At 40.6% G+C, this 15486-nt stretch overlaps 1 protein-coding gene across 1 annotated transcript in view; it reads right to left on the bottom strand.

Moving 5' to 3' along the window:
• TULP4 (TUB like protein 4) overlaps positions 1–15486 on the bottom strand; it is a 237499-nt gene that overhangs the window by 54453 nt on the left and 167560 nt on the right. The window contains exon 5 of the mRNA XM_056567101.1: positions 6267–6447. Coding sequence (XP_056423076.1) covers positions 6267–6447 — 181 coding nt within the window. The remainder of the gene's footprint in view (positions 1–6266; positions 6448–15486) is intronic.

Below are 15486 nucleotides of genomic sequence, written 5' to 3'. Positions count from 1 at the left end.
CCTTGGACAAGTAGTTTTTTTATTTTTTATTTCCACACCTCTGCATAGAATACATTATAATCATGTGGAAATTAAAAGGCTCTTGGAACAAAAGGATCTCTGGATGAGGAACATTCACCAATTTTTGCAAAGGTGCCACTGAGGCGACTTGCAATTCTATTGAAAGAATAATATAGGAGTTCCAAAAAAAGAACTATACTCCCAGAAAATGTACTCAAAAATGATGTATTAAGAAAAAATTACCAACTCATTGTCATCAGCTAGAAAGAAGACTGTTTACAAATCTTCATCCAATAGCCAAAGAACTTTTATTTAGAAATGATCTTTCCTTCATCCATTGCTCTGGGACACTGACCATGTATGGCTGGTTTTAACAACTGTGGACTACAATTTATTCATCTGAAGATCATTTAATCATCTAGAGGGACATTTATCAATGTTTGCTTATGTATTCTTTTTTTTAGTAATTTTTTCCTTACTTTTTTTTTGCTTATGTGCGACGTATTTATCAACTGGTTTCAGCCTGTTGATAATTTTCTTTTACGTAAGCAATTTTTCCTTTTTTACTTTGGTAGTAGCTTTTTCTGCTCCATGTTTGAGCTGGAGTAAATTTAGTCAATTTTTAACGCTGTTGCGACTTTTTTTTGCGCGGTTGCGACTGTCGCAGTTAATAAATACCTGACTACCCGTAGTCCATTTTAAAATTATTACTACATAGTAAATTTTAGGAAAACTTGCTTTTCTCGCTTTCCAGTCAAAATGTCGCACGAAAAATCGTGTAGTCGCAGTTGCGACAATTTTGCGACAATTATAGTAAAGAAAACCTGACTAAACCCGTTGATAAATGTCCATACTAATGATTGGTGAGGTGTCAGCAATCAACACGTCTTGGTGACAAAAGTTTTTTCTTTAAATGACAGGGACACTATAAACATTTATATGCCAAATTCCAATATTTTAGACATTACTCATACTGCAAGCCAATGGTTACCAAACAAGGTTTCCTTGAATCCTGATCAGGGGTTGCCAAGATTTCAGATGCCTGGTTCAAGAGAAAGGAACAGCAAGCAACAAAGCGCAGTCAAAATATAAAGATCATGAAATCTTACTCCTTCTTTGAGATAGTAATCAGAAGTTATCTAGGAGTGGAACCGTTTTAAGGATTCCCCTTTAGTAACAAGGCTGAGAATCCCGGCAGTAAGCATTAACTCTAGCCTTTCCTCCTTAATATACAGTTTCTCACATAAGTGAGTACATCCCTCACATTTGTGTAAATATTTTATTATATCTTTTCATTTGACAGCACTGAAGAAATGACACTCTGCTACAATGTAAAGCAGTGAGTACAGAGCCTGTATAACAGTGTTTAATGTGGCTGTCCCCTCAAAATAACTCAACACACAGCCATTAACGCCTAAATCTTGGCAATAACAATGAGTACACCCCACCAAGTGGAAATGACCAAATTGGGCCTAAAGTGTCAATATTTTGTGTGGCCACCATTGTTTTTTAGCTCTGCCTAAAGCCTCTTGGGCATCGAGTTCACCAGAGCTTCACAGGTTGCCTCTAGAGTCCTCTTCCACTCCTCTCTGATGTTAGAGACATTGCGCTCCCCCAACTTCGGTTTAAGGATGTCCCACTGAAGCTCAATAGGTATAAAGCCTAGAGACATGCTTGGCCAGTCCATCACCTTTACCCTCAGCTTCTTTAGGTAAACGGGGTAACAGGGTTTAAACCTTTCTCACCAGCGGAGAATGGGTAAAATCCGGTGGGCCCCGGTTGCTAAGGGCAGTCAGGACCCATGGCTAACGCAGTATCTAAAATGGAAGTGAAACTATCCCAGCGGAGCTATCATGACAAAATCGGGACTGTCACGACAAAATCGCGATGTACCGATCAGCTTACCGGACGACGAGAGGGTTCTCACCTACCTCTTCGTTATCCGTTCGGCGATCTGCTGCTCCAAGCCTGCTCAGCAGGCTAGAGGAGCAGAGTGCAGAGAACACTAATCAATGCTATGCTATGGCATAGCATTGATCAGTATATGTAATTACATCTTATAGCCCCTATGGGGGCTAAAAAAAGAAAGTATTAAAAAAAAAAAGTTAAATGATAGTGAATTAACCCCTTTTCTATTAAAAGTTTAAATCCCCCCCCCCCCCTTTTCCCATTTTTTAAATATTATAATATAATAAAATATCAAAATAACCATATGTGGTACTGGCGCGTGCGTAAATGTGCGATCTATTAAAATATAAGGTTAGCTTAACTGCACTGTCGATGGCATACACGTAAAAAATACCAAAGTCCAAAATTGTGCATTTTTGGTCACTTCATATACCATAAAAAAAAAAACTAATAAAAGCGATCAAAAAGTCCCATCAAAACTAAAATGGCAACAATAAAAACTACAGACCACGGCGCAAAAGATGAGCCCTCATATAGCCCAATATGCGGAAAAATAAAAAAGTTATAAGGGTTAGAAAATGACAATTTTAAACATACTAATGTATGTGCATGTAGTTAGGATTTTTAGTAGTAGTATTAAGTAGTAAAATAAAATAAAACCTACATAAATTGGGTATCCCTGTAATTGTTTGGACTTACAGAATAAAGATAAGGTATTATTTTTACTGAAAATTGCACTGTGTAGAAACAGAAGCCCCCAAAATTTACAAAATGGCTTTTTGTTTTTCAATTTCACCCCACAAATATATATTTTTTTGTTTTGCGGTAGATTTAATTATTTGGTAAGGATAGATGTCATTACAAAGTACAATTGGTGGTGCAAAAAAAAAAAAAAAGCCCTTATATGGGTCTGTAGGTGCAAAATTGAAAGTGGTATGATTTTTAAAAGGAGAGGAGGAAAAAACTAAAATGCAAAATACGAAATTGGCCTTAAAGGGGTACTCCGCCCCTAGACATCTTATCCCCTATCCAAAGGATAGGGGATAAAATGTCAGATCGCCGGGGTCCCGCTGCTGGGGACTCCCTGGATCTACCATTCAGCACCCACCTGTAGCGGCTTCCGGAACCGCTGGAGGTCCTCAGGCTGAGTCCATATCGACCACCGGGACGGAAGACTGTGACGACACGACACGACTCCGCCCCCGTGTGACGTCACACCCCATCCCTCAATGCAAGTCTATGAGAGGGGGCATGACAGCTGTGACGTAACGATGCTCCGGCCCCTGTATTGCCCGTCATTACGCACAAAGCAAGTCTGCTCTGTGCAGTAATGATAGCGGGGTGCCGCAGCCGAGATCCCAGCGATCTGATATCTTATCCCCTATCCTTTGGATAGGGGATAAGATGTCTAGGGGCGGAGTACCCCTTTAAGGTGAAAATGGGCTTGGTCCTTAACAGGTTAAAAACACTGTATTTATAAACACTTATACAGGCTATGCACTCACTACTTTATATTGTAGTAGAGTGTCATTTCTTTAGTGTTGTTACATTCAAAGATATGATAAAATATTTACAAACATTTGAGGGGTTTATGTAAGATACTGTACAATGTATTCAGAGGGTGTGCTGATATTGGCCCCTGTGATACATTTATTTGCCTTATTTAAAGGGGTAATCCGGAGAAGAAAAATAAAAAATGCCCCAAAGCCACCGCAATACATGTTCTGTGTCCCCTGTAGTTATCCATGTAATTTTGCCAGCTCCTGTGGCCCCTGTTGTCTCCTGATCATTCTTTTTTTTCTTGCTTGCAGCCCAGACTACAACTTAATGCAGTCAGTGCAGCTCTGTGTAATGGCTGCCAGACAACTGCTTTGGCTATCTGTGTGAATGCTGTGTTGTAGTTGTAAATACACTGTACATGTCTTTTCTTTCAAACTATCCTTCCCTCTAGCAATAAATCATGATATTCTCTGAATGGCAGCAGTCAGTGATAAGATCTACAGCAGGAAAAGAGCAGCATTATGTGCTGAGGACACTGGGCTGCCAGCAAGATCCTCACACAGGGAGGGGAGGTGTGGCTGTGAACAAGACAGAAATCACATGGTCTTTGTCATCCTGGATGGTAGGGGCTAGTCTCAGTGAGGGGTTTGCAGAAAGACAAGGTGGATCTGAGAATGAGGTCTTTCTCTCACTTCCCGCATGTAAGTCACAGCTGAAAGAGGGAAACTTCTCTATATAGCTTATGAATGATATTTAGACAAATACATAGGTTGGCGAGAGTAAAAGGATGAGCTATGGGTTTAGTTCCCCAGAGTACCCCTCTAACTTTCTTCATGCTTTAGAACAGTGTGTCAGGTATTTAATAATTACTGAATAAGAGTTCAACCATTTAAATACAAACACTTAATGTGTTTTATTAATAGCAGAATATCATGTCTTCCTATCAGAAACGACCTCTTATGCAATAAATTACCTTTACTTTCTGTTCATTTTCCAAATAATGCTGTCAATTAATAAACTTAATTACTCAAACATTCTTTTATATTCATCTTTCTATCTGAAAGGATAGTTTTAATGGCATGAGGAGATCATCTGGCTTGATCCATCTCCACATTAAATCTAATTTACCTGGAGGCCTCAGATTTGATGGCGCTTTCAATCTGAGCGAGTGTCAGAATGTGCACATTTAATAACATTTTTCTTACTCTACTATTTGACTAGTCATTTTCATACCCTGAATGCTCTATAGAAACCTAGAATGTGTCGGCATATAAGAACCATTTGGCCCATCTAGTCTGCCCAATAGAAATAGGATATAATAGAAATAGGATGGGTAATTTAAAATAGGAGCATGAGCAGAACCACAGCAGTCACTACAAAATGTAAGGCACTGTACCTGGTAAACAAATAGCAGAAGCTCTTGCTGGAGCACTGGAGCCCCTTTACTTAACTGAATGGTGTGGGGGGCTGGGAGTTGGACTCCCACCATTCTGATATTAATGACCCCTTATCAATCCAATTCGAAGAAGCAGCACTTCAAAGGTTGCTATATCCATGTAGGATATAGCAAAGTTTTAACTTCTCTACTGGCTTACAATTGATTCAATACATCAGCTTCAACTGACTTGCAGAGTACCGGCCCGGACTGGTGCGGATCACACCCAGAATAGCATCAACGAAGGATAGATGTCCTGCCAGGCTTTCTCATGCAATAAAAGACTTGAAGTTTATTTTACATTACAACAGGAATACAGACGAACTGGCAAAAGTGATGCGTTTCAGCCTTCATTGAGGCCTTACTCATACAAATGAGTAAGGTCTCAATGGAGGCTGAAATGCGTCACTTTTGCCAGTTTGTCTGTATTCCTGTTGTGATGTAAAAAAACTTCAAGTATTTTATTGCACGAGAAAACCTGGCTGGACATCTATAATTCACCAACAATAACACTATAAAAAGGGACAAATAATTGTGTCACATGAAGATAAATACCACCACCACGCAGTGAGTAAATAATAATGGATGCACTTGGGGATATTGGTCTGTGTAACAGAGAACAGTGCAGTTACTGCCAGTAACTCACAGGTAAGGTCTTCTTTTCTATATGGCTCAGAACAGAATGAAGACTTCTTCCAACCATGACTTGTCTCTGAAGAATTTGCCCCCAGTAGGTAGATAATATCCCTATTAGGTAGAAGCCCCCAGTAGTTCGATAACGCCCCTACCCCCATTGTTGCCCATAGTAAGTACATAATACTCTCCCATAGATCCTCACCAAAATAAAAGTATAAAAAAAATTCCACTCACCTTTCCTTGGCCCTCCTCACTGAGGACAATGCCCACCCACTACATCACTTCTGTATCCTGCACGATGAGTGAATAAAGCTTTCACGATTTTACCTACCTTTGAAGTGAAGGTTTCACATGGCTTGCAACTGAGCTTTGTGATAACACTGCTTCTCATTTACACGTGAGACCTGAGCACGGATTAACAAAACTGGCAATCATTTTAGGGACCTGTTTGACCCACGTTAAGGTACCTTTAGTACCAGAAAACCTCAATGTTAAAAAAAAGTCACATGCTTTTCCCCGCTTCATTATAACAATTGGTAGGGGTCTGAACACCCAGACCCTCACCGATCCAAACTTTGACATGTCAAAGTTTTTTAAGGTCCCCATACACTTTATGCAAAATAGTCGGGTTTAGCCAACTCTCAAAAGTTATTGTCTGCCTCCAGACTCTCACAACAAGAAATATCGGGCATGTGCTATGACATTTGTAAAAAAAAAAATATATATATATATATATATATATATATATATGCATACAAGGATTCTTATGTTCCTCTGGCTTTCTTACCTTGAGGTGGAGAATAGTCATCAGAGTCTGTGTCACTTTCACTGCTATCTTCCACTAGAAAGTTGGGGTAATTCCATGACATGCTCAGAATGCCATCTGACTCATGTAAAAGAACATGTGCCAACATCCTACCATGGCAGTCCATAACTATAACCTGGCCATCTGCAGTGCCAAAGAGAACCTAGCAAACAAAACAAGAGAAAATTTTGTAGCTGTATTTCTTTATTCCAATATATACTCACAAATTCTGACAATTCTGTATATTACTTATGCCCAGATTCTAAATTTCTATGGCATTGTACCCCAGCAACTGGTAGATCCCAGCACTTCTGGTTTACATTCTGTGAACTTACCTGAAATAATGCACTATTTAAAGGAGTTATCCAGGAATAGAAAATCACAGCTAATTTCCTTCAAAAACCACTCCACGTCTGTCTCCAGGTTGGGTGTGGTATTACAACTTGGCTCCATTCACTTCAATGGAACTGAGCTGCAGAACCACACCCAACCTAGAGACAGACAGGGATGGCTTTTGAAAGAAAGTAGCTGTATTTTCCTATGCCTTGATAACCCCTTTAACAGTGAAACACTATGTCTAAGCTTTATCTTCATCTGAGACTTCTGTCATGTACATGTGTTGCATATTTTGACTATGGCACCCAGAAACTTCCATCAAGCCACACAATACCATCGAGGTTAGTCCTCATACAGAATTAGTGCAAATAATGTATTTATATTTTCATATTGTATTTTACAGAGGTAATATACTCTGGAACCTCCTTGGGAAGAACCCAGTGGCTCACAGAAGCACCATATGGTAGTCTACAGAACCATGCACCTGCATCTACATTCAAAACACATGCAGGAAGAGGACAATAGGAAACTGTGCAAATTACAATGCCAAATTTGCAGTATTTTCTAAAGAAAACAGGAAAGTGAAAAAAAATTTAAAATAAGATTTTATTCATTCTATTATTAATCATTATATTATTAATATGTTGTACATCTTGGCAAAACATGAACCTTTCTAATATACTTCATAAGAATTTTTATAGATTTCATGGCCTATAAAATCATGGCTTTGTCCATGCTGAAGCACAGGCATGGGCAAAGTCCAGTAAGTGAGGGTGGGCTAGCACTCCTCTGTGCTCTCTCCTGTCTGATAGCACTCCTCTGTGCTCTCTCCTGTCTGATAGGACTCCTCTGTGCTCTCTCCTGACTGATAGCACTCCTCTGTGCTCTCTCCTGACTGATAGCACTCCTCTGTGCTCTCTCCTGTCTGATAGCACTCCTCTGTGCTCTCTCCTGTCTGATAGCACTCCTCTGTGCTCTCTCCTGTCTGATAGCACTCCTCTGTGCTCTCTCCTGTCTGATAGCACTCCTCTGTGCTCTCTCCTGTCTGATAGCACTCCTCTGTGCTCTCTCCTGTCTGATAGCACTCCTCTGTGCTCTCTCCTGTCTGATAGCACTCCTCTGTGCTCTCTCCTGTCTGATAGCACTCCTCTGTGCTCTCTCCTGTCTGATAGCACTCCTCTGTGCTCTCTCCTGTCTGATAGCACTCCTCTGTGCTCTCTCCTGTCTGATAGCACTCCTCTGTGCTCTCTCCTGTCTGATAGCACTCCTCTGTGCTCTCTCCTGTCTGATAGCACTCCTCTGTGCTCTCTCCTGTCTGATAGCACTCCTCTGTGCTCTCTCCTGTCTGATAGCACTCCTCTGTGCTCTCTCCTGTCTGATAGCACTCCTCTGTGCTCTCTCCTGTCTGATAGCACTCCTCTGTGCTCTCTCCTGTCTGATAGCACTCCTCTGTGCTCTCTCCCGATAGCACACCTCTGTGCTCTCTCCCGATAGCACTCCTCTGTGCTCTCTCCTGTCTGATAGCACTCCTCTGTGCTCTCTCCTGTCTGATAGCACTCCTCTGTGCTCTCTCCTGTCTGATAGCACTCCTCTGTGCTCTCTCCTGTCTGATAGCACTCCTCTGTGCTCTCTCCTGTCTGATAGCACTCCTCTGTGCTCTCTCCTGTCTGATAGCACTCCTCTGTGCTCTCTCCTGTCTGATAGCACTCCTCTGTGCTCTCTCCTGTCTGATAGCACTCCTCTGTGCTCTCTCCTGTCTGATAGCACTCCTCTGTGCTCTCTCCTGTCTGATAGCACTCCTCTGTGCTCTCTCCTGTCTGATAGCACTCCTCTGTGCTCTCTCCTGTCTGATAGCACTCCTCTGTGCTCTCTCCTGTCTGATAGCACTCCTCTGTGCTCTCTCCTGTCTGATAGGACTCGACACTATTTGCACAGTCCTAGGTTTTATGACCTTCGTACATTTTTTCCCATTAAACACAAAATGAAAGTCAGCAGCATCAGTTGTTTTTCTACATAAGACATACACTACATGATCTAAACTAAAGACTCCTACAAGAGTTTTTAGATCATCGCATTGTAATTCCATAGTGGTATTATAAAGATGGTACCTCCCTTGCAGTTTTAACAGCTATTACTCTTCTGAAAAGTCTTCACAAGACTTTGTAGTCTGTGGGAATTTTTGCCCTTTTAACAAGAAAAGCATTTGTGAGATCAGACACTGATGTTAGATAAAATGGCCTGAAACAAAATCTCGGTTCAAGTTCAGCCCAAACATGTTTTTTGCTAAAACGAATGCATACCATGCTTAAAGGGGTGTTCCGGCTTTATATATCTTATCCCCTATACTTTGGATAATGCTGCCTATCATTGGCATTGTTTGCACACCTTATGGTAATGAATATGGCCATGCTTAAATTCTATTACATAGCTGACTTTCTCTGCATGGATTATATTTAGCTTGACTAGCACTTTATGTTGCATGTACTTTGTTGCTACATTTACCTCTATTTGAATTATCAATTTATTTATACTCATTTACTTATCTTGGGCAAGTGCAATTCATGCTGCAGAACATAGCTTCTACTCCTGGGCTAGTGCAATATACTGTGCAATACTGATAAACTGTAAACTGTAAGGAGTAATCTATGATATAGTATGCCCATGCGGAAAGATATATTTGGGCTGTAACTAGAGGTTACTTTTAAAAAGAATAGGGGAACACCTTTACAACATTGAAAGAAAAATAGGAAGGTCATCCATTATCAAGACACTATTGGAGAACCATAAAGTGTCTTTTTCAGGGTCTAGATTTTATGGAATGAAGAAAATGACCCCATATTGGAGAGGGGAATACTTCATAGCAAAGCTATCTTAAAGGGGTACTCCACCCCTAGACATCATATCCCCTATCATATGGCTCCAGACATGAATGGAGGGGGCGTGACGTCACAACCACAGCTGCCCAAAACCTGGATGTTAACATAAATGTTCAGAATGCCGGGCCAAAGATCGCAGGGGGTCCGATCAGACATCTTATCCCAAGTCCTTTGGATAAGTGCAATACAGCTTGTCATATAGCATAATGGGTAAAAATTCTAGTCACACACTGCCTTTTTTTAACCCCTTAAGGACCAAGCCCATTTTGACCTCAAGGGCCAGGCCAATTTTCATTTTTTCCTTCTAAAAATCATACTGCTTTCAATTTTGCTTTGCACCTACAGATTCATATAACGGCTTGATATTTGCACCACCAATTGTACTTTGTAATGACATCAATCCTTTAATAACAAAATCTACTGCAAAACCAAAACAAATATATTTGTGGGGTGAAATTGAAAAAAAAAAAAAACGCCATTTTGTATATTTTGGGGGCCTCTGTTTCTACACAGTGCAATTTTGGGTAAAAAAAAAAAAAAAGATACCTGATCTTTATTCTATAGGTCCATACAGTTACAAGGATACCCAATTCATGTAGGTTTTATTTTATTTTACTACTTCAAAAAAATCCTAACTACATGCACCAAAATTTGTATGTTTAAAATTGTCATATTCTGACCCCTATAACTTTTTTATCTTTCCGCATACAGAGCTATAGGAGGGCTCATTTTTTGTGCCGTGGTCTGTAGTTTGTATCGGTAACATTTTTGTTTTGATGGGAATTTTTTTTTTTTTACCTGTATGCCATCGACCATGGGGTTTAGCTAACCTTATCTTTTAATAGTTCGGACACTTACGCACGTAGCGGTACCACATATTTTTATTACATTATTTCATTAAAAAAATTGTTTTTTTTTTAAACTTTTAATAGGGAAGGGGTTAATTCCCTTTTATTAACTTTTATTTTTACACTTAACATGCAATCTTTTGATTGCTTACACTGATCAATGCTATGCCATAGCATAGCACTGATCAGTGTTCTCTGTGCTCTGTTGCTCTTGCCTGCTGAGCAGGCTTGGAGCAGCAGATCGCCGAATAGACAACGAAGAGGCAGGTGAGGACCTTCTAGTCATTCGGTAAGCTGATCGGGACAACCCGATTTTGTCACTCTGCTGAGCTGCCGGGATAGTTTTAGTTTTATTTTAGATTCCACAATCAACTTTGATTGCAATGTCTAAAGGGTTAATGCCGGGCATCGGCCCGATTGGCGGTGCCTGGCATTAGCAGTGGTGGCCCGTAGCAACCGGGACCCACCAGGTTTAATCTGTTCTCCGCTCATGAGAATGATTTAAACTGGACCAGGGCTACGTGTACGTCCTTGGACCTTTAAGTACCAGGGCTCAAGGTCCTCACCAGCCTCTTCGTTGTCCATTCGGCGATCTTCTGCTCCAAGCCTGCTCAGCAGGCAAGAGCAGCAGAGCCCAGAGAACACTGATCAGTGCTATGCTATACATGTTAAGTGTAAAAAAAAAGTTAATTAAAGTTAATTTAAGTGAATTAACCCCTTCCCTATTAACCCCTTAAGGACAAGGCCATTTTACACCTTAGGACCAGAGCGTTTTTTGCACATCTGACCACTGTCACTTTAAACATTAATAACTCTGGAATGCTTTTAGTTATCATTCTGATTCAGAGATTGTTTTTTCGTGACATATTCTACTTTAACATAGTGGTAAAATTTTGTGGCAACTTGCATCCTTTCATGGTGAAAAATCCCAAAATTTGATGAAAAAAAATGAAAATTTTGCATTTTTCTAACTTTGAAGCTCTCTGCTTGTAAGGAAAATGGATATAAATTTTTATTTGGATCACATATACAATATGTCTACTTTATGTTTGCATCATAAAATTGATGAATTTTTACTTTTGGAAGACACCAGAGGGCTTCAAAGTTCAGCAGCAATTTTCAAATTTTTCACAAAATTTTCAAACTCACTATTTTTCAGGGACCAGTTCAGTTTTGAAGTGGATTTGAAGGGTCTTCATATTAGAAATACCACATAAATGACCCCATTATAAAAACTATACCCCCAAAGTATTCAAAATTAAATTCAGTAAGTGTTTTAACCCTTTAGGTGTTTCACAGGAATAGCAGCAAAGTGAAGGAGAAAATTCAAAATCTTCATTTTTTACACTTGCATGTTCTTGTAGACCCAATTTTTGAATTTTTGCAAGGGGTAAAAGGAGAATTTTTTTAATGTTTTTTGTAGCCCAATTTCTCTCGCGTAAGCACATACCCAGGGGCGTACCTACAGCATTTGGCACCCGGGGCGGACCCTTTGTTTGGCATGTTTGGCACCCCCCCCCCCCTCCCTCCCCCCAGGAGCAGACTGACAAGACTCGGGCCCCCGGACCAAATAAAAAAGAAAGGGTCCCTGCAGTTCGTCAATCTTCTGCCACACTCCTATTCCACCCAAATCCCACACACAATAAACTAAAATTTATAAATGTAAGAAACACTTTAACGTAGGTAAATTTCTATGACCAATAATACTAGTAAACAAGGAGTAAATATATACCACCACACAATAACTGAATAATACCGTAAGTGATTATATACAGGACCATATGGCGGTAGATATCAGCTGTACACAGGATGTGTATACCATATATATCTTGTTTTTTCTTCTTTTTTCTTCTTTTTTTTTCACTTTTGTAACTTTATTACTCCTACCTGTCCCTATACACTTCTCTCCCTATTGTAACGGCTCCTGAGGGGGCTCCGGCTCCGCGGGGGGATCCACGGCTTCTCCTCACTGTGGCACCCGCTGACTGAACGCAGAGAGCAGGTACAGCAGCGGGAAGGAGCCGTTAACCCCTCCTCTGCCGCTCTGCTATTGGCTGGACGATCGCCGGCCAATAGCAGTGTTGCTGGGGCGGTGACAGTATTGTCACCGCTCCCCAGCAACGGTAGATGATTGGCGGTGTATTGTACACCGCCGATCACCATTTATTTCTAGGTCATCGGGTCATCACTGACCCGAATGACCGGAATTACCGCAGATAGCCCACACGATTTCTCGGACGATCTGCGATGATCGTCGACATGTGGGGGTCCCGGGACCCCCCCTCGGCGTTTGCCTGAGATGCCTGCTGAATGATTTCAGCAGGCGTCCGGTTTCGCAACCCGACTGGCTGGGGAATGGTGAGAAACAGTGCTGAAAATTATGGCACAAAAGAAGCTCCATAGACAGCAATATCTGTGGTGTGGATTCTGCCTAGAGAATGAGAAAGCTCATTCTTTTGGAGGCGAAATTTCAGCAGCAGACCAGAGAAGACACCATGATGGCGGGTGAGGGGACCTCCATCTGCCATCTTAGCTGATCTGATCCACGCGGCTGTGGAGCAGGCTCAATCAAATGAGCACAGATCACACAGATAAATGGAGTTCAATAGAACTGCATTGATCTGTATTAGGAATTGAAGGATTCCTTCTAAAAGGCCCCTAAGGGACCCATAAAGTTAGAATAAAAAAAATAAGGAGTCTTGATATCTCCATAAGACATGAATTGACACAGGAACAACTATGAAAAAAAACTGCTGTTTTTATCTGAGTACTTGTTTCATCTGATAAACTATCAGATTGCATCAAAAAATGTCATTATACGCTACTTTATATAGAATAACAATTGTCCTTGTTGACAGACTTTGCCTGGGTTGCTGCTTGGTACCTTGTAGCTGAATATTTTAAAATATTTGTAGCTTAAATTCAGATTGACACCTGGAAAATGTGGGCAGCTTTTAAGGTTTTCCAAAACTTATCCAGGAAATTACTTGTAAGGATCAACCTAGGAATTTGCAAATAGAAAATGTGTTTTGGAGGTACATTTATTTCTATCAGGAATCAACATTTCATATTCCTTTACTAGAAACATGTGTATGCATTATTCATCTTTCAAGCAAGTCATCCCATCACCTGAGCAACAAGGGGGATGTATTATCCTCGACAGGCTGGGTTTTGTGTAAAAAATTTACCAACTTTTTACCCCTTAATGTTGACAAGATTACTTTTCAAAAATTGGACAACGCTTAGCAGGAGTGTGCATGGCCTCCTGCAGACAGGCGGATTAGACTTAAATTGAGCCAGAAACTGGCGTAAGTTATGCCAGAAATCTTCTCCGGCTCGTGGCTGGAGCAGATTTTTAAATCTTACACACAGAAAATGAAAAAGATGCTCCAAATTCCCTCCATGTGTGTGCGCATAAACACACATATACAGTACAGACCAAAAGTTTGGACACACCTTCTTATTCAAAGAGTTTTCTTTATTTTAATGACTATGAAAATTGTAGATTCACACTGAAGGCATCAAAACTATGAATTAACACATGTGGAATTAAAGTGTGAAACAACTGAAAATATATCATATTCTAGGTTCTTCAAAGTAGCCACCTTTTGCTTTGATTACTGCTTTGAACACTCTTGGCATTCTCTTGATGATCTTCAAGAGGTAGTCACCTGAAATGGTCTTTCAACAGTTTTGAAGTAGTTCCCAGAGATGCTTAGCACTTGTTGGCCCTTTTGCCTTCATTGGGTTCAGGTCTGGTGACTGTGGAGGCCAGGTCATCTGGCACAGCACCTCATCACTCTCCTTCTTGGTCAAATAGCCCTTACACAGCCTGGAGGTATGTTTGGGGTCATTGTCCTGTTGAAAAATAAATGATGGTCCAACTAAACGCAAACCGGATAGAATAGCATGCCGCTGCAAGATGCTGTGGTAGCCATGCTGGTTCAGTATGCCTTCAAATTTGAATAAATCCCCAACAGTGTCACCAGCAAAGCACCCCCACACCATCACACCACCTCCTCCATGCTTAACGGTGGGAACCAGGCATGTAGAGTACATCCGTTCACCTTTTCTGCGTCGCAGAGACACGGTGGTTGGAACCAAATTTCTGAAATTTGGACTCATCAGACCAAAGCACAGATTTCCACTGGTCTAATGTCCATTCCTTGTGTTCTTTAGCCCAAACAAGTCTTTTCTGCTTGTTGCCTGTCCTTAGCAGTGGTTTCCTAGCAGATATTCTACCATGAAGGCCTGATTCACACAGTCTCCTCTTAACAGTTGTTCTAGAGATGTGTCTGCTGCTAGAACTCTGTGTGGCATTGACCTGGTCTCTAATCTGAACTGCCGTTAACCTGCGATTTCTGAGGCTAGTGAACTTATGCTCCGCAGCAGAGGTGACTCTTGGTCTTCCTTTCCTGGGGCGGTCCGCATGTGAGCCAGTTTTTTGTAGCTCTTGATGGTTTTTGTGACTGCACTTGGGGACACTTTCCAACTAGAATATGACATATTTTCAGTTGTTTCACACTTTTTTGTTACGTCTATAATTCCACATGTGTTAATTCACAGTTTTGATGCCTTCAGTGTGAATCTACAATTTTCATAGTCAAGAAAATAAAGAAAACACTTTGAATTAAATGAGAAGGTGTGTCCAAACTTTTGGTCTGTACTGTGTGTGTGTGTGTGTGTGTATATATATATATACATATATATATATATATATATATACACACACACACACATATATATATATATATATATATATATATATACACCAATGGTGCAGCAGTCAGAAGAGGAACTGTGACTCGAGGTGGACTGTGATCGGGGCACTGGCACCATGCATATATGTAATTACTCAGTAGTGCTGAGATCTATATATATAATTATATATATAGTCCAACAAACAATCGCGCAGCACTCCGAATGGTTCAAGCTTAAAAAAAAGTGTGTTTATTCACCACATATCTCCAGCAACGTTTCAGCTCAACAATAGAGCCTTTTTAAAGCTTGAAAAAGGCTCTATTGTTTAGCTGAAATGTTGCCAGAGATAGGTGGTGAATAAATGCACTTTTTTTTTGCTTGAACCATTCCGAGTGCTGCGCCATTGTTTGTTGGACTATCTGAATAGGCCGTGATATACAG

This window comes from Hyla sarda, chromosome 3 (genome assembly GCF_029499605.1).
Source record: "Hyla sarda isolate aHylSar1 chromosome 3, aHylSar1.hap1, whole genome shotgun sequence".
NCBI lineage: Eukaryota > Metazoa > Chordata > Amphibia > Anura > Hylidae > Hyla > Hyla sarda.
The sequence above is the reverse complement of the archived record's forward strand: the minus strand, read 5'-3'. Positions and strand labels throughout refer to the sequence as shown.